This window comes from Rhinolophus sinicus, chromosome 4 (assembly GCF_057876585.1).
Source record: "Rhinolophus sinicus isolate RSI-liver-muscle chromosome 4, RSI-T2T, whole genome shotgun sequence".
NCBI lineage: Eukaryota > Metazoa > Chordata > Mammalia > Chiroptera > Rhinolophidae > Rhinolophus > Rhinolophus sinicus.
In genome coordinates this window covers 78,748,403-78,767,820 of record NC_142504.1, presented here as the reverse complement: position 1 = coordinate 78,767,820, position 19,418 = coordinate 78,748,403, and the positions used below count along the sequence as shown (strand labels likewise).

At 37.4% G+C, this 19,418-nt stretch overlaps 1 protein-coding gene across 4 annotated transcripts in view; it reads left to right on the top strand.

The window, feature by feature from the left end:
- Nucleotides 1-19,418, top strand: part of OSBPL1A (oxysterol binding protein like 1A) — a 210,833-nt gene that overhangs the window by 14,629 nt on the left and 176,786 nt on the right. For all 4 annotated transcript variants that reach the window (XM_019741214.3, XM_019741215.3, XM_088797939.1 and 1 more), the window contains one exon: nt 3,284-3,406. In XM_019741214.3, the coding sequence (XP_019596773.2) occupies nt 3,286-3,406 (121 nt within the window). In that variant the 5' untranslated portion in view covers nt 3,284-3,285. Of the gene's footprint in view, nt 1-3,283; nt 3,407-19,418 lie in introns of those variants that run through there.

The window sequence follows — 19,418 nt, the reverse complement described above, 5'->3', positions numbered from 1 at the left end:
TCAATAACATACAAAAACTCTGCACCTTTTGGTGGTTGTCACAAAATTTCATCTTTATACATTGTATGCCCCAAATCATAAACCAATAATTCTTTGAAATAGTCTCAGATTATCCAGAAAACAAGATTTGGAATTACAAACCAAAGTTACAATAATACTAGCTTTTAGACTGTGAATGTAAGAAATGTCCAAACCTATAGAGAAGTTTTATGAGTTTATTTGAGCCAAACTAAGGACATTGCCAGGAAGCAAGCTCAGATGATTCAGAGAATGTCAGTTTTGGAGTGTTTTTTAAAAAAATACATTTGGAATTAAAGAGGGAACATAAGTGAGATTGCAGTAAGGTGGGAGAATGCAAGGTACAGGCTGGGTAACAGGATTATTTGCTCCCACGAGGGTGGTTAGTCTTTGAGGGGTCTGGAAAAGAGGATTACTTCTGGCATGTCAAAGGTGTGTTAAATTAGATTCGCGAGAACAGTGGACAGGGCTTGCTTAAAAACCTTTTACTAAAATTATAGACCCACCATGACCTGCCCAATTAGGAATTTCTGATCAGATCACCCTGTAAGGTAACTCTCGGTTTGATTTATTACAGTACCCCCTTTTTATCAACAAGACTAATACTTGTTTTTTTTCTTTAAATGTGTTTCTTAAATCATGTAGAAAACAAAGTACAATTAAAAACCAGTGTTACAATAATCAATTTATATTTGCCCTTGTATTTACATTTATTGAGATGTTTATTCTCCATATGGCTTTGAGTTACTGTTTAATGTCCTTTCATTTTACCTTGTAGGACTCTCTTGAGCATTTCTTTCTAGGCCAGGTCTAAAGATAATGACCTCCCTCAGCTTTTGTTTTTCTAGGAATGTCTTAATTTTCCCTCATTTTGAGGGACAGTTTGCTGGATACAGGATTCTTGGTTGACACTTGTTTTCTGTTAGCACTTTGACTATATCAGCCCACTGTCTCCTGGACTCCAAAGTTTCTGACGAGTAATCTGCTGGTAAATTTATTGAAAATCCCTTGTATGTGATTATTTCTTCTCTCTTTCTGCTTTCAAGATTATTTCTTTGTCTTTGGTGCTTGAAAATTTGATTCCAGTGTGTCTCGATTTGCATCACTTGAGGTTAGCTCATTTGGAGTTTGTTGAGATTCTTGGATGTATTCAAGTCTTTTATCATATTGGTGAAGTGTTCAGCCATTATTTCTTAAAATATTCTCCCTGCCCCTTTCTCTTTGTCTGGGACTCCCACAATGCATATATTGGTCCCCTTAATAGTGTTCCAGAGGTCCCTTAGGCTTCATTCACTTTACTTAAATCTTTTCTTTCTGTTCTTCAGATTCAGTAACTTCCATTGTCCTATCTTCAAGTTTGTTGATTCTTCTGCCTGCTCAAATCTGCCTTTGAATCCCTCTAGTAAGTTTTTCATTTCAGTTATTGTATTTTCAGCTCCAGAATTTCTTTTTGGTTTCTTTTTAGATTTTCTCTTTATTGATATTCCCATTTTGTTCATACGTCATTTTCGTACATCTTCCTTTAGTTCTTTGAGCATCTTTAAAACAGTTGTATTAAAGTCTGTCTAGTATATATCTGCCATCAGGTCTTTTCAGGGACAGTTTTTGTTGATTTATTTTTTTCCTTTGAATGGACCATACTTTCCTGTATCTTTTGTTGCCTTGTGATTTTTTTTTTTGTCAAATAGTAGACATTTGAATCTAATAATGTGGTAACTCTGGAAATCATATTTTCTCCCTTCCCCAGGATTTTCTGTTTGTTGTTTATTGTCTTTTGATTGATGTAGGCTGTCTCTGTGCCACAGGTCAGCCTAAGGTATAAACTTAAGGTCTACATAGGTCTTTCCTGAGCCTTTCTCTGGGCAAGAGCAGTCACATTCTAATTTTTCCCATATATACAGTTGTTTTGAATCTCCTAGTCTTGAATGTCTGGCTCTTAAAAGGGGAAAAAGAGAGAAATGGAGGGGGGGAAAAGGGCACTGGCCCTTTAACTTCCTTGGAAGTCACTTTAATGGGAGAGGGAGGGTCTTGCAGCGATTGCTGCCCACCTCTTTTCCTGCACCTCTGTGATCAGAAGCAGCAGTCAGTGATCAGAGCACAGAGCCCTGATATTTGGAGGACAAGATCCTTTTTGTTAATCCTGGCTCCCATAGGTTGTTCCAGGAATACTGTATAGCTGCCGGCCATGAGGATGGGGTTGGAGGATGGGTAGTTGTTTCTGAGCTAAGAGCTGAAATTGACCAAAATTAACTATAGTTTACCTTCCAAATCTTTTCCTGGTAGTTGCAAGCCTTCAATAAATTCTAGAGTTCCAAAATAGTTACATCAGATTTTCCTGGTGCCTTTGTTGTCTAGGTGGGGAGAAAGATTTCCGGTGCATCCTCCATGCTATCTTCCCAGAATTCTCCCTAGGTGTTTGTGTATTTTGAAAATTATTTGATATTATCAAATTGTTGCATCTCTCCCTACAACATATTAAAAATTGTATCCATTTATATTCATTTATATTAGCACTTTATCAGAGTGCACATTTCCTGTCCATACAAGCATTGGGTGTGTTTAATCTTTTTTTTTTTTTTTTGCTAATCTGGTGTGCAGAAAAATTCTTTGTGTTTATTTGTATTTATTTGATTAATAGTAAGAATGAAATTTGTATTACTTTTAGGAATTGTTATTCATAACATGTTGACATAAATGCCTTAGATTTGTTCATAGTCCTCTATATTTGGTAAGAAAATATGAAAGAAAAAATTTATTTCTAATAATAGTGACTCCAAGGTACTTATCAAAATTTATTTTTTTCTGTTTAAAATGGTTTTTTTGAACAGGTTTTGAATGTTTTAATTTATGCCAGTCTTTTAATAATTCTTTTTGAATGGCAATATTTTAACTTTATCTAATTATTGATGTAATAACTGTTTGAAAAATACTTTGTATTTGACAGAATGCTTTTATAGACACAATTTTACAACAGCTCATGGGATTGGTTGTATTTTGTAGATGAGGAAACAGAGACTTTGAGAGATTAAGAAACTTCCCCAAATGTCTAGTGTACTTCTTTGATAGTAATACAAAAGGCAGGGAGTCTGGCTGGGTTATGTTTTGGCCCTGAAACTGATTTTTTTAAATCAGTTTTTGTGTCTATCTTATTAGCTGCAAAATCAAGATCATTCTTTTCCCTTTTTGGCAGGTAATATCTGAACGCTATTTAGATAATAATAATATTATCTTAGATAATAGTAACATTATTACTTTTTAAATATAGAAATGAACACAGAAGCAGAACAACGGCTTCTCCATCATGCCAGAAATGGCAATGCTGAAGAAGTAAGACAGCTATTAGAAACTATGGAAAGGAATGAGGTAATTGCTGACATTAATTGCAAAGGTAAGTTTTGAATGGATTTTTAAAATTTTCTCTTGCACCTACTTATGTACTTTCTCTTATGCACTACTCTATCATTTACTTAGCACTGAGTTTTGTGGTTTTGCTTGCAATAAATGTCCATTTCTTATTCTAAAAAGAACCCCCACGAGAGTAGGTAAAATGCTTCTCCTAATTACTTCAAAGTCAGAGAAGTTAAGATCCAGTCTTACAACTGTCAGTGGATCCCAAACCTTATGATTTATAAGAGTAAGCCTGTGCCCATAAGATGCATGCTGTGATAATTTTTCTTCTCAGAGACATTGTAGTTGAACCAGCAGGTTTGAATGTTTCCTGTATGCCCAGAGTCGTGTGAAGTACCTTGGAGATCATATCAGTCAGAATCCCTTTCCTCACTGAGACTAGTCTAGTTGATTAATAGATCAGACTAGTCTGCATTAACAATATGTATCAGAATACAGAAGTGCAGGATGTCATGGAACCTCTTAGGAGAGGTATATAAATAGATCTTGAAAGATTAACTTCGTGGAGGAATTGATTCTAAGGTGACATATGAAGAATGTGTAGGACTTACCCACGTGAAACTAGAGAAGAAAAGGGTTCAAGCCAGAAGAAATAGCATGTGCCAAGGTCCTGAGGTGAGAGGTGACCTAGATGGCAAAGACCTGCAGGCAGGAGGGGGTGAGGGATAAGGCTAGGTGGATAGGTAGCAGCCAAATCATAATGTGCCTTGTGCAACAAGGTTGCACATACATTATACTCAAGTATGCAAAGAAATAGAATTTATTTTCTACAATAGTTCTGATATTTCAACCAGCACCTCTCACTCTGGGAATATGGAGGACTAAATGTTAGTCTTTGGGTACCTCACTCTCAGGAGCTTTTTTGGTAAATGATTGATCTTCCAGAGCCTCTTACCTCTTTCCTTCCCCCATCTCCCGTGAGGTGGCATTTAAATGTAAAGGTGAGCCTTGCTGTGTGTTTGTATAGCCTTTGGTTCCTCAGTGACCCTTTTCTTCCTAGTTCTCCTTAAGCATTTGTAGCTGAAGTAGAACTTAGGGACAAAGTCAAACTCAGGTGCCTCAGTTTGTTATGTGATATTGGTGGTACTCCTGGACTGTCAGGAAAGTCACCTTGGCTCTTGTTAGCTTTGTGTCACCCCGAACCTCTGTCACACTTCCATCTGCTACACGGCCAAGGTATGCTGATTGAACTCATCCACACAGGAGTGTGGCCGAGGGTGACATGTGGGAATTCAGTGACATATGGGAGCTAAGAGCAGCTATGGTTAGCCAGAATTTGGCCTCCCCTCTGCCTACACTACAGAGTTTACTTTGCTGTGGCCACCTTGCAGGTGAGTGCTGGGATAGGTGGTCTGCTAGGGTAGCTTTTCCAGCATCCCACATGCCACACGCTTATTGTCAGTGTTCCCTCATTTTACTCTGTGGGCTTACAATCAGGAGCCACAGGTCTCATCTTATGTCTTTTCCTCTTCCCAAATCCTCTGTCCTAGATGGATATTTCATTCTGTATACATCCTCTTGTTCTAGAGCAATAAACCTCATGGCCTCACCTTCAGTGGGGGAGGAGTATTATTATCTGTGCAGCAAGGAAGAAACTGTGATCTGAGTTGTCCAGGAAGTACAGTCTGAGCTGGTTCTTGGTATGCTAAGGAATTCTAAAATTACTCCCGAAGTGTTTGAGGTCCAAAAGCATATCTGTTACAGAAGCACTGAGTCAGGCTTCTAAGAAACCCAAATAGTGTTGTAATTAGGAGGCGAAGGCAAGGGGTATTTATGAGAAAGGGAATTGGAGTAATTACATTAACAGAAGGAAGGAATTTCTGTAGGTGCAGATAAGCTAACATAATGATGCTAGTTCTAAAGAATATCTTGATTTTCAGTCCGGTATCATAACAAACAGTTGTTTGGAATACAGTGCTGCTTTAGGCTCGACCCAAAGGTTATTTTACCCAATTTTAACATTCCAAAGTTTTGAGGAGTATGATCAAGGCAGTTCCTCTGGGATGGAAGTTCTGGCTCCATTTTAAAGTGGTTCTGTCTATATTATAGTTCACATTTCCCCCTTTTGATCAAGATCTTTCCTTGAAAGCATCACAGATCAATCATTGGAAAGCCACACTGATCAATTATTAAAAGCATCATTGGTCCTTTGTTGCTGGGAAAGCACTTTCCCAGTATATCATGTCCCACAGAGGAAGGAAAGAGGGTGTATGTTTGATTTTTTTTGTTTTGTTTTTGTTTTAAGGAGCCTAAGACCACATTTGAGCAATAAGAGCCCCAGAACAGAGTAAGGCCGTATGGTCCTGTTCCTTTAGGCAAACATCCTCTGTAGTTTCTTGAAGTTTCTCATATGAAGTCTCCTAGTTCTTAGTGATCATCTCACAGTGTTGAGATGTTTGATTGTTTCATCTGCTTTCACTGGATATCTGAGTGGTGGCTGTGTAACATCAAGCTATGTAACACAAAGTTTTGTAACAGGAAAAATTTCTGTGATAACAAACCATTAAGTCCAATTTGAAGAATAAATCTGAACCAGGAGGCAGTACCAGAGGGAAGCCAGCTGAAGATACCAAAGAACCATGAGGCGCTGTATTTAATCATTTGATTTGTGCCTAGATTTTTATCTAATTCCATCTCTGTTTCATCAGAGGTTTTTTTTTTTCCCAGGTACAACAAGACATGTTAACAATAGAGCAAACCCTACCTTGTTCAGCTAGGATATGGTCAGGAGCAATTCTGTTACCTGATACAACTAGTGTAAGGGGATTTAAACATTTTTCCTGGTTGGTTATTGCTTTGGTGGTAGCTCTCGCAATTTCCCGTAAGATTTTTTGATAAGTTTCTAATTATGTATTCATTCATTGCAACACCTGCCCAAGGAAAAAGGTATTCTTCCAAATCTGGCATCTTCGCTGGGGTTGGCATCGCCAGGCATCGAACACCTGAGACTGTGTTGCAACCACTTGCGTGTTTTGACCTGTGAAATAGGTTTAAAGATCATATCCAATGCTGAGTTTATCTTTCCAGGAAGAAATTAAGGGGAAAAAAGGAAACGATAACTATCACAGTGAGTTGTTGGCCTCTTATTTGTGAGTATGAGTGAACTAAAGTGAGGGAAAATGAAGATGTAGAACATACACGCCTGGCCAAGAACCTTGGATTAGCTGATCACAACAGATGCCATCTACTTCACTTCCTTAGTAATTTTTATTTTCAAATTTTCTGTTGCTATATACTGATTACTTAAAATTACCTGATACGGTCTTTTCCTTCTTGGTTATAAAGAGTCCTTTTGGGGGGTGGCCGGTTAGCTCAGTTGGTTAGAGTGCGGTGCTCATAACACCAAGGTTGCTGGTTTGATCCCCACATGGTCCACTGTGAGCTGCGCCCTCCACAACTAGATTGAAACAACTACTTGACTTGGGGCTGATGGGTCCTGAAAACACACACTTAAATAAACAAAAGTTAAAAAAAAATTTAAAAAGACCTTTTGATGGTGTCTTTTCCAGTACACATAATCTCCTGGTTGTTAGCTTGTGATATTTTATTGTTTCATCTCTTTTCATTGGAAATCAAAAGCAGGGAAATCTAAACGCATAGGTCTCCCTGGTAAGGCTGCTGGGAACCCTGTAAGCAATGTGTACCAGGCTGATTTTCCCAAGGAGGCTCCCGTAAGTCAGTCTTTTTTCCTTAAAGCTGTCTGGTTATGTCTGAGACTATTCATGTCTTTCTCAAACATGACGTTCCAGTCAAGGCCTTGGTAATATAATTAGTGTTTCCAATTGAGTCCTAGTATAAAGAGAAAAGATTCTGATTGAAGTTATGTAAATAATTACATGGCCATGAAAATAGGCATGCTCACTAAGAGTTTCCAAATTCTGAGGGATCAGGTAGGAAGGAAAAGATAAATGTTTGAATTCTGCTTACAAAGGTATAATTTACCGAATTACTGTAGGTTGTATGTAGCTTCGGATAAAAAATTTCCTTATATCCTGAAAACAAAGATAAAAAAAGTAATATTTTTTTTTATCCTTTTTAAAAAAATTTATTGGGGTGACAATTGCTAGTAAAATTACATAGATTTCAGGTGTAAAAAAGTAATATTTTAAAGAAAAAGTCATAAAGTTTATAATCATCCTTATCAGTTCTTCAGTCCCATGTTATGAATTCTCACTGACCTTTATCTTTTGTTAGCTTGAATCCAGTTTTTCCTTAGAGTTCTGCAAATTCTTGCCGGGTTTAATGGTATAATCTGGAAGTTTATCAGAAACCTTTATTTTAGAGTAAGTGTCAAGAGTTCTCTCCATGAATCTCTCTGAAGATGAATCAGATTTGCAAAAAGTGTGAGACAGTGACTCTCTGTAAATGACAAGACTTAATAACATGGTTAAAGATCTGATTACAGTGCGATTGACAAAGAAATTTGTTGCTTTTCTTTGCAACACACAACTTTTTATGATACCAGCTAGAATTACAAACCAAAACATTATATCAGGGTATTTCAGATTTTTAGAAATTTTTATAAAATTTTAGAACATTTTAATAATATATGCATACAAGTTTATTTCTTGTATGATGTCTTCCCTTTTATTAAGAGAGAAAGAGAGATCTTTTGAAATATTTCAGGGATCCTTCTTAAAAATCTGTTTTTTTCAGGTTAAGAAAGAGACTCATTTTTTATTTTTGGGGAGCTTATCAAACATATCAAAACTTTTAAAACACTTGATCAAATAGATTCATAGGTCATTGTGAAATAATACTCATTCATATAATCATGGTGACAAACAGGTAAATACAGAACATTAACAGGTAAATACAGAAAGTTAAATAGTTGTAAGCAAAATTTAGCTCTTTTTATATTTAGAAAACTCAGTTTACCTAAGCAATCAAAGACCTGATGATAAAGAACATAAGAAATCACAAAATCTTTGCTTTCCCTTTATAATCTTTTATTGACAGCATACCAAATGTACAGGAGAACTTTGTCCCTTTAGCAGATGAAAGAATACTGTTTTATTTTTATATAAATACCCTGTTGATATTAAAGCTTATAATAAATTCATTCAATCTTATCTAGCTTGACCATACACAGAATTTTCTCTCAAGATTCCTTTTCACAAACCTTTTATAGCTTTCCTTGTATTAATAATTTCCTCAAAAAAGGATTTCCATACCTTTTACCTCAGTTTAGTGAAAATGCATATCCACCTTACCTTACATTTGTTTCCCTTATTATTCCTAGTAGTTTCAATTACATATATTGGAATTTTTAACCCTTAAAAGCCTCAATTTCTAATGAAAACGAATTGTGAACTTTTATATCAGTATTTTTTTAGATTGACAAATTTATGAATACATTTCATAGTTTCAAGAAATGTGCACTTTTAAATAGTACAGTCTTTCATTGTGACACAAAAGATGTTTATTAATAAACCCAAATTTATATTTTAGTTTCTATGTAATAAGAGCTAAAAGTAGGTACACTTAGGCTTCTTTAGCAATTAATGAATGTTTCACTATTTGATCTTATTTGGAAATGATCTAAGTATTCAGCAGATTTCCATCAGATTTCCATCATTTAATTTAGCTAGCAAAATGTTCAAGTTTCAAGATACCAAAAGATATTAGGAAATTATCTTTAAGTGTATATACCATCATACATAATTATTGCTAGAGTTTCACTGAAAAATCTTTTATTCTATTTACATTTATTTATTAGTTTTTAACAAATATGTTTAGATTACTTATGAAAATTTCATTATACCAAGTTATTTTTCTTGACAAATTTCTTAGCTTAGGTAGAATAAAAGTATTATACTTTATTCTGATAACTCTAAAGACATGTCTGTTTTAACTAAACCAACAAACTTAAATTAGCTTTAATACTAAATAATTTTTCAGAACCTGAAAAACATTTGGATGAGTTTCTGTTATAGTTCTTAATTTATGTAAGTGCTTAATTTCTTTAAGTTAATTAAACAGCTTTTTACAAACTAATTTTATTAATATCTTCTGGAGGTAGATGTCCATATACATATATAGACAGATGTACACAGAGACCTGATTGTTTCTTTTTTAAAGTTTCAGCCAGGAGACAGGTACAATAAGGCAAAAATCCACTAGTTTACAACAGTTGGAGTAAGTTAAGTTTATTCGTTCAGATAGCTAAGGCTTTTACTATTTTTAGAGAAGCTGTAAGTTTTGTATTTGTCCTTGACAATTTTTAGGGAGGCTGGGGCTGGAACTGTGAGGTCAGTTGTAGGCTGTGTTTACATTCCACAGGATGGCGCGGAAAGTTGCTGAGGAGTCTTTAAAAATTCTTATCAGACTTTTAATTCTGTCAAATTTCTGATCATAGTCATTAAATTCTTTGAAGTATCTTGCCAGGTTTCAGGCAGGACAAAGAGTAAGAAATTTTAAAGCACCTGCTCAGATGGCCACGTTTCTTTTCGGATCATTTTAGAGCTGTTTTTTAAAAGTGGTTTTGTCTTTTAGAAGCTTCTGCATATCAATCAAGAATGTATTCTACTGACCCTGAGATGCTGGGAATCCTTTCTTTTGAAGGGGGAAAAGGGCTTGAGGTAGACTTAAAATGAAGGCTTTCCTGAGTGGCTATTAGAGTTTAAAATTATTTTGGCTAAGTTGGTCCATTTTATTAAAAAAGCGTAAGAGGAGGAACCGAAACATTATGCATATACTAGCTAGAGTCTCAAGAAAGGAACTTTTAGAGGGTGAATGTCTCATGTTAAAGACAAATTCCTGAGAGCTGTCATGTTTGGACAAAAAGAAAAAAGAGATATTAACTACAGCCCCAGGTAGTTTGACTGCCAAAAATACACTGACACTTGCACTTTTTGAATGGCAGGAAACAAAAAGTCAACATTCTCAAGATGAGAGAAAAACTCCCTTTTTTTGTTTTTGTTTTTTTGTTTTATTACATACGCATTGATGGCTTTAGTTAAGCCTTGGGTCTTGGAGCCAGACTAATACCTAAGGGGGATGTGCAATCTAATCCATTCCATGATGAATTTATCCTATTACGGGAGACTTTTTTTTTTTTTAATCAGTTTCAGGTACACAAAACAAAGTAATACTTAGACGTTTATCATTTATATCCCTCACACTGTGTGAACTCCCCTCCCCCATCTACTATCCCTCTGACATCACACAGAGCCATTACATTTCCACTGTCTCTATTCCTAATGCTGTACTCTGATTCTTGTAAGTATATACATACATACATACATACATATATGTATATATATACATACATACATATATATGTGTATATATATATATATATATAATTATAGTTGGCATTCATTATTGTTCAGCTTCAGCTTCACGTGTACAGTGCAGTGATCAGGCATCTACATCAGCCCTGAGGTGATCTCCCAAATGGGACAAGTGTCCATCGAATACCCTACAAAATCTTTACAGCATTATTGATTACATTCCCCAAATTAATTTTCAAAACCCCGTGGCCATCTTGTGGTTACTGACTGTTTTCTAATCCCCTCACCTTCCCCCTTATCCCCCCCCCATCTAACAACCCTCAGTTTTTCCTTTATGTCTCCAAAACTGTTTCTGATTAGTTCATTCACTTACTCTTTTCTTTAGATTCCACATATAAGTGAGATCATATGGTATTTGTCGTTCTCTGTCTGACTTATTTCACTTAACATAATGTTCTCTAGGTCCATCCATGTTGTTGCAAATGGTACGATTTCTTTCTTCTTTATGTCTGTGTAATACTCCATTGTATAAATGTACCACAGTTTCTTAATCCAGTCATCTACCGTTCGGCATTTCGGTTGTTTCCGTGTCCTGGCTGTTGTGTATAGTGCTGTAATAAACATAGGAGTGCATAAAGTTTTTTGAATTAGAGTTTTGGATTTCTCCGGATAGATACCTAGGAGTGGGATTGCTGGATCATAAGGTAGTTCCGTTTTCAGATTTTTGAGATACCTCCATATTGTTTTCCATAGTGGCTGCACCAATCTGCAGTCCCACCAACAGTGCACAAGCGTTCCCTTTTCTCCACATCCGCACCAGCACTTGTTGTTTGTTGATTTATTGATGATAGCCATTTTGACTGGGGTGAGGTGGTATCTCATTGTGGTTTTTATTTGCATTTTTCTGATGGTTAGTGAGGTTGAACATTTCTTCATATGTCTGTTTGCCATCTGTATGTCCTTTTTAGAAAAATGTCTCTTCATGTCCTCTGCCCATTTTTTAATTGGATTGTTTGTTTTTTTGGAGTTGAGTTGAGTGAGCTTTTTATAAATTTGTGATATTAACCCCTTATCAGATATATCATTGGCAAATATCTTTTCCCGTTCAGTAGAATCCCTTTTTGTTTTATTGATGGTTTCCTTTCCTTTGCTGTGAAAAAACTTTTTAGTTTGATGTAATCCCACATGTTTATTTTCTCTCTTCCCTCACACGAGGGGATATATCAGTAAAAATCTTACTCCAGGTAATGTCTGTGAAGTTTTTTCCTATATTTTCTTTCAGGAATTTTATGGTTTCAGATCTTACATTTAAGTGTTTAAGCCATTTTGAATTTATTTTTGTATATTGTGTAAGGAGGTGGTCCAGCTTCATTTTTTTGCATGTGTCTGTCCAGATTTCCCAGCACCATTTATTGAATAGACTGTCTTTACCCCACCGTACATTCTTGCTTCCATTGTTGTAGATTAAATGGCCATATAGGCATGGATTTATTTCTGGACTCTCTATTCTGTTCCGTTGATCTATGTGTCTGTTTTTATGCCAGTACCATGCTGTTTTGATTACTGTAGCCTTGTAGTATAATTTGATGTCAGGTATTGTTATACCTCCCACTTTGTTCTTATTTCTCAAGATTGCTGAGGCTATCCGGGGTCTTTTATGGTCCCATATAAATTTTAGGATTATATGTTCTATTTCTGTGAAAAACGTTGGTAGTTTGATAGGAATTGCATTGAATATGTATATTGCCTTAGGCAGTATGGACATTTTAACTAAATGAATTCTTCCTATCCATGAACATGGTATATGTTTCCATCTATTTGTATCTTCTTTCATTTCTTTCTTTGGTGTCTTATAATTTTCTGAGTACAGATCTTTTACTTCTTTGGTTAAATTTATTCCCAGGTATTTTATAGTCTTTGAAGCAATTGTAAATGGGATTTTTTAAAAAAAATTCTCCTTCTGATGTTTTATTATGGGTATATACAAATGCAACTGATTTCTGAATATTAGTTTTGTATCCTGCTACTTTACTAAATTTGTCTATCAGCTCTAGTAGTTTCTTGGTGGAGTCTTTAGGGTTCTCTATATATAGTATCATGTCATCTGCATATAATGACAATTTTACTTTCACCTTACCGATTTGGATGCTTTTTATTTCTTTTTCTTGTCTGATTGCTGTGGCTAGAACTTCCAGCACTCTGTTGAATAGAAGTGGAGAAAGTGGGCAACCTTGCCTTGTTTCTGATCTTAAGGGGAATGGTTTTAGCTTTTCCGCATTGAGTATGATATTAGCTGTGGGTTTATCATATATGGCCTTTATTATGTTGAGATATGATCCCTCTATTCCCACTTTCTTAAGGGTTTTTATCATAAATGGCTACTGGATTTTATTAAATGCTTTTTCTGCATCTATTGATATGATCATGTGATTTTTATTTTTCATTTTATTAATGTGGTGTATCACATTAATTGATTTGCGGATGTTGAACCACCCTTGCATACCAGGGATGAATCCCACTTGATCATGGTGTGTGATCTTTTTAATGTATTGCTGAATTCTGTTTGCTAGTATTTTGTTGACGATTTTTGCATCTATATTCATTAGAGATATTGGCCTGTAGTTTCCTTTTTTTGTGGTGTCTTTGTCTGATTTTGGGATCAGGGTGATAGTGGCTTCGTAAAAAGTGTTTGGGAGCCTTCCCTCCTTCTGGATTTTTTGGAAGAGCTTGAGGAGAATAGGTGATAATTCTTTTTTGAACATTTTGTAAAATTCACCTGTAAAGCCATCTGATCCAGGGCTTTTGTTTGTTGGAAGATTGTTGATTACTGATTCAATTTCCCTGGTGGTAATCAGTCTATTCAGGTTTTCTGTTTCTTCTTGAGTTAGCCTTGGAAGGTTGTACGCCTCAAGAAAATTGTCCATTTCTTCCAGATTGTCAAATTTGTCGGCATACAGTTGTTCATAGTAATTTCTTAAAATTTTTTGTATTTCTGTGGTATCTGTTTTCACTTCTCTTTCGTTTCTGATTTTATTAATTTGGGTCCTTTCTCTTTTTTTTAATGAGTCTGGCTAAAGGTTTGTCGATTTTGTTTTATCTTCTCTAAGAACCAACTCTTGGATTCATTGATCTTTTGTATTGTTTTTCTGGTTTCTATTTCATTTATTTCCGCTCTGATCTTTATTATCTCCTTCCTTGTACTCCCTTTGGACTTATTTTGCTGTTCTTTTTCCAGATCCCTTAAGTGTGAAGATAAACTGTTGATTAGTGATTTTTCTTGTTTCTTTAGGTAGGCCTGCAATGCTATGAATTTCCCTCTTAGGACTGCTTTCGCAGCATCACATAGATTTTGGGTCGTCGTGTTTTCATTTTCGTTTGTCTTGTGATATCTTTTGATTTCTTCCTTGATCTCCTGGTTGACCCATTCATTATTTAGTAACATGTTATTCAGCCTCCATGCATTGGTGTGTCTTCCAGTTTTTTCCTGTGATTCATTTCTAATTTCATAGCACTGTGGTCAGAGAAGACATTTGGTATGATTTCAATTTTCTTAAATTTATGAAGACTTGTTTTGTGGCCTAACATATGGTCTATCTTGGAAAATGTTCCATGTGCGCTTGAGAAGAATGTGTATTCTGCAGCTTTAGGGTGAAATGCTCTGAAAATATCGATTAAATCCAAGTGGTCCAATGTGTCATTTAAAGCTGTTGTTTCCATATTGATTTTCTGTCTAGAAGACCTGTGCCTTGTTGTCAGAGGTGTGTTGAAGTCCCCTACTATGATAATGTTACTGTTGATCTCTGTCTTTATGTCAGTCAATATCTGTTTTATATACTTAGGTGCTCCTATGTTGGGTGCATAGATGTTTACTAGGGTTATGTCCTCTTGTCGAATTGATCCCTTTATTATTATATAGTGCCCATCTTTGTCTTTAAATATTTTCTTCATTTTAAAGTCTATTTTGTCAGATATAAGTATTGCAACTGCAGCTTTTTTCTCATTTCCATTTGCATGAAACATCTTACTCCAACCCTTCACTTTCAGCCTGTGTGTGTCTTTTGATCTGAGGTGAGTCTCTTGTATACAGCATATACAAGGGTCTTGCTTTCTTATCCACTCAGCCACCCTATGTCTCTTGATTGAAGGATTTAATCCATTTACATTTAAAGTGATTATTGATAGGTACATGGTTATTGCCATTTTTAAATTTGTAGTTAGATTGTTTTCATCTTTCTTCTATTTACAGAAGTCCTTTTAGTATTTCTTGCAATGCTGGCTTGGTGGTAATAAATTCCTTTAGCTTATTCTTTTCTGGGAAGCTCTTTATCTCTCCATCAACTTTAAATGATAGCCTTGCTGGATAAAGCAATCTAGGTTGTAGGCCTTTGTTTTCCATCACTTTGAGTATCTGCTGCCACTCCTTCCTGGCCTTCAATGTTTCTGTAGAAAAGTCATTTGATAGTCTTATGGGAGTTCCCTTGTATGTAACCATCTGTCTTTCTCTTGCTGCTTTTAGGATTCTCTCTTTGTCTTTAACCTTTGCCATTTTAACTATAATGTGTCTTGGTGTGGACCTGTTTGGGTTTATCCTGATTGGAACTCTCTGCACTTCTTGGGCTTGTATGTTGGTTTCCTTCATCAGGTTAGGGAAGTTTTCGGACATTATTACTTCAAATATGTTTCAATCCCTTGCTTCCTCTCTTCACCTTCTGGTATTCCTATGATGCGCATGTTGTTGCGCTTGATGTTATCCCAGAGGTCTCTTAAACCATCTTCATTGTTTTTTATTCTTTTTTCTTTCTGTTGTTCCGTTTGGGTGATCTCTGCTAACTTGTGTTCTAAGTCGCTGATTCGATCCTCTGCTTCATCTAACCTGCTGTTAATTCTTTCAAGTGAGTTCTTTATTTCAGTAATTGTGTTCTTTAGTTCTAACTGGTTGTTCATTATGATTTCTCTATCCTTTATGTTGTCTCTAAGCTCCTTAAAGATTCTTATCAGCAGTGTTCTGAACTCTGTCTCTGATAGGTTGGTTATGTCTGTTTCATTTGGTTCCATTTCTGGAGGTTTCTTCTGTTCTTTTATTTTGGACATGTTTCTTTGTTTCCCCATTCTGGCTGACTCTTTGTGTTTGCTTTGATGTATTAGGTAGATCCCCTAGCGTTCTTAGTTCTTGCTGGGTTATCTTATGTAGTATGTGTCCTTTATATTTGACTTGCACTACTTCGTTCTTCTCCTCTGCGTGTGCTCCAAAGGTGACTCATGTGTTGTGTATATTGTCCTGTTAAAGAAGATCTTTAATTGCTTTTTGCTTGTGAGTAGGTGGGGTTAACTCCTAGGCTGACTAGTTGTGAGACTTGGCTCTGCCCACTGCAGGGTGTTCTGCTGCGTGAGGGTTGACCACTTAAATGTGGTTTGGCCTCTATGGGCCCTTGTGCCTGTAGAGAACTCCCTCTGGGTGTGTCACTTGTAGGCCAAACCTGGTAGTACTCTGGTTTGGTCTGGAGTTTGCCTCTGGGTGTGTTGAATCTTGTGCCTCTTAAACTGGGCCCTGGTAGGGCAATTTCAGAACAAAGCAAATCACCAAGCACAGTAACAACAACAACAAAGAAAAAATCAAATACATTCACATGTAAAAACAACCAACAACCCACCCTCAACGCAGGCAGAGATATCAAAGATATAAAGACAAAACAAAACAAACAAACAAACAAACAAATAAACAAAAAGCAGCGCCAGTCTTGGCTTAAGCCCACCAACTGATCTCCAGGTTGTCCTCTGCTATACCAAAGAGTCCTCTGTGTATTGTGCAGGCAGAGCCAGTCACCTGGTGCCCAGGGTGATGTTGGGACTGCAGATTTAGATGCATGGGGCTCAGGCGTCTGGATGGTAGTTTCTACAAAGTCAGTGCAGTTTCTGCCCTTGCCTACACATATGCGCAACTGAGAGTAGCACCACCAGGCCTGTGTCCAGTTCTCCTGAGTCTTAGGGCACTTCTCCTGTGTGTGTGTGTGTGTGTGTGTGTGTGTGTGTGTGTGTGTATGGGTGTGTGGCAGGCGGGAGATTTCTGAGCTGCCGAAAGCCCAGAGCTTCGCCTGCTGCCTACTGCTGATCCCTGGGAGTGCCTCCTCCGATGTAATTGCCCTGCCCTAGGCAGGCCAGAAAGGGTGGGGGTGGGGATGGAGGGGTCTTCTCTCTCCTAGCCCAGCTGTGTCGCACTCCTCCCGCAGGCCAGAAAAGGTGGTGGCTGGGGGTGGAGGAGTCTCTTCTCTCCTAGCCCAGCAAAAATCACACTCTTCCCAGCCTCTTCCCTGGGTCAGAGCTGCACACCATTCTTCCCAGAGCCTGAGCACTAAGACTCCTCTGTAATCTGACACTACTCCTCAGTTCAGGGGCCAGTTTAAATCTCTGGAAGGGCGGGGATAGGATTGGAAGAGCGGGGAGAGGGGCCCAGGTATGGAGTTTGTGTCCTTTGTCCGGCCTAGGGCCCAACTGGAGGTCTCAGCTGAGGTTATTGCCTCAAATGCTGGATATGCTGCCCCCTCAGCGGGAGAGATCAGCTGTGGGATGCAGGGAAAGAGCCCACCTCCTGGCTTTTGTGTTCTCTGTTCCGTCCTGGGATCCCCTGCGTCTCTGCAGCTGCAGATGCTGGCGGCGTTTCCACAGCTGCAGATTTGGGCCGCGTCTCCACTCCACTCCCTTCTCTCTTCCCCTGCTCGCCCAATTTGCCCACCTTCAAGTAACCCTTGCACGAGTCTCTTAGCTGTTCTGCGTGATGAGCAGAGAGTCCTTTGATGGGTTATAGATGTCCTGTTTGTGATAAGATCCGGAGGAGAACTCAAAAAGTGCTTCTCGCTGCCACCATTTCTATGACGTCGCTCAGAGACCTTTTTTTAAGGTGGTAAGTGTCTTAATGACCTTTACATGCTTGACCCATGCTCACCAATTTGCGGCTTTGGCCTCCGAGATTCCTTTCATAATAGCTTTTACCTCATGTTCATGTAATCCACAGTAAAGTTTGTTTAAATAAATGTCTGTCCGTCAATATCCACAAGCTCTTCAGTTTGCGGGTGTCGGCCCAAAGAACAGGTTTATAGGATTTAGGAGTACGTCTGTGTCCTCTCCCCCGAAATTTCTTTCTTATAGCAGCAATACAACAGACAGTGATAAGGAAAGGAAAAAAACATTCCAAAGGTTTGAGGAGTAAGACATGCAAGGCATTTCCTTTGGGATGGCAGCTCTGACTCCATTTTAAAGTTTATATTATTTTTTACACAATCAACATAGAAATGTTATTGGTTGGAAGAAATCCACTGATGTCAAGTCAAAAGCCAGAGAAGGAAGTGCTCATATGCAGTTGAAGGTTAAGGTCAACATTTCTAGGCGAGGGGCGCAAAGGAGGATCTAATCAGTGTTGCCTGTATGCTGTTACCATGTTATAAGTGTGTGTTCATAGTTTCATCTGTTGCTAGTGGTGAGACATTCTTGCAAATAAAATAAATATTAATGTGTTTATATGTATATATGCATAGTGTACTTTATATAGCTTACAAGTGGTGTTCCAAGAAATAAGTTTTGGAAGCAAAATAAGAATTTATATTGGCAATGTCAGCACAGCGCTCTGTGTAGTGCTGTTCTGTCACTCTGCTAGAAGGTCTGAATATGAAGTTACCTAACTATTACCCATAACATATGCTGGTGTTCCCCAGTGTTTTAACATTCTATATTTAGGGTATAGCTCTTTGTAAATATTCCTAAGCTTGATATTTCTTATTCATTGAACAAAATATTTTGGATATCTGTGATAGGTAGTAAAGAGTATAAAGAACGTTTGGAGTATTTTAAGAATAAGTTAGGATTTTGGAAATTTTGATTTCTTCATCCATAACCCCATTTGGGAACACTAGGTGTGCAGAGACCAGTTAACAAGCTGTCATAGTAACTTAGAAGAGACCATTATGAGTTAGATGGGAGTAGAAGCAATGGGAATGACAAAAAGTAGATATAGTTAACACTTAGGTGATAGAATCAATAGCACTAATTGAGTACAGGGATAAAAAGGAGAAAGCAGGCAAGGGTGATGCCTATTTCTTACTTGAGAAATGAGGTGAATGATGGGGCAATTTATTGAGAAAACAAATGTGGAGGGGAACAGGTAGTTTTTGTGTGAACATGTGTATATGTAAGATGACAGATGAGTCCAGCTTTGTACTTTTTGAGCATGAGGTATTGTTGTATTATCCAAATGGAGGTATCTAGTGGAGAGTTGGAAATACGGATTTTGAAGTCAATAGCATATAAGCAAAACAGTGGGAAAGTGCCAGGAGATATCATTATTGGAGAAACCAATAATAATGGACTAACCAGAGAGCTTCCAAAGGACTCTGGGAAGAAGTGCCAGAGCAGTGAGAGAAACTTCACAGATTGCAGGGCTGCAGGAGCCAGGGAGGCACACAGCTGTGATATCTGGTGTTGCACAGTGACATGATAGGGTGACAGCAAAAAAGTACCCCTAGGATTTGATGACAGAATTTATTGATAACAATTGAGGACAGTTTTAATGATGATGTGGTGGGAGGTTATTTGGTGAGGGGCCAACCACTGGGAGGCTGGTACCTAGATGGCAGCAGAGAAGGCATTTGAGGGAGCTATAGCTATGGCTTTTGGCAGAAGTCTCAAAGGAGGGGTTGCAACGCGAGTGAAGTTATTGTTCAAAGATAGCATTGGGTTTTGATGCAGAGGTTCACATGGCTTCTTTTC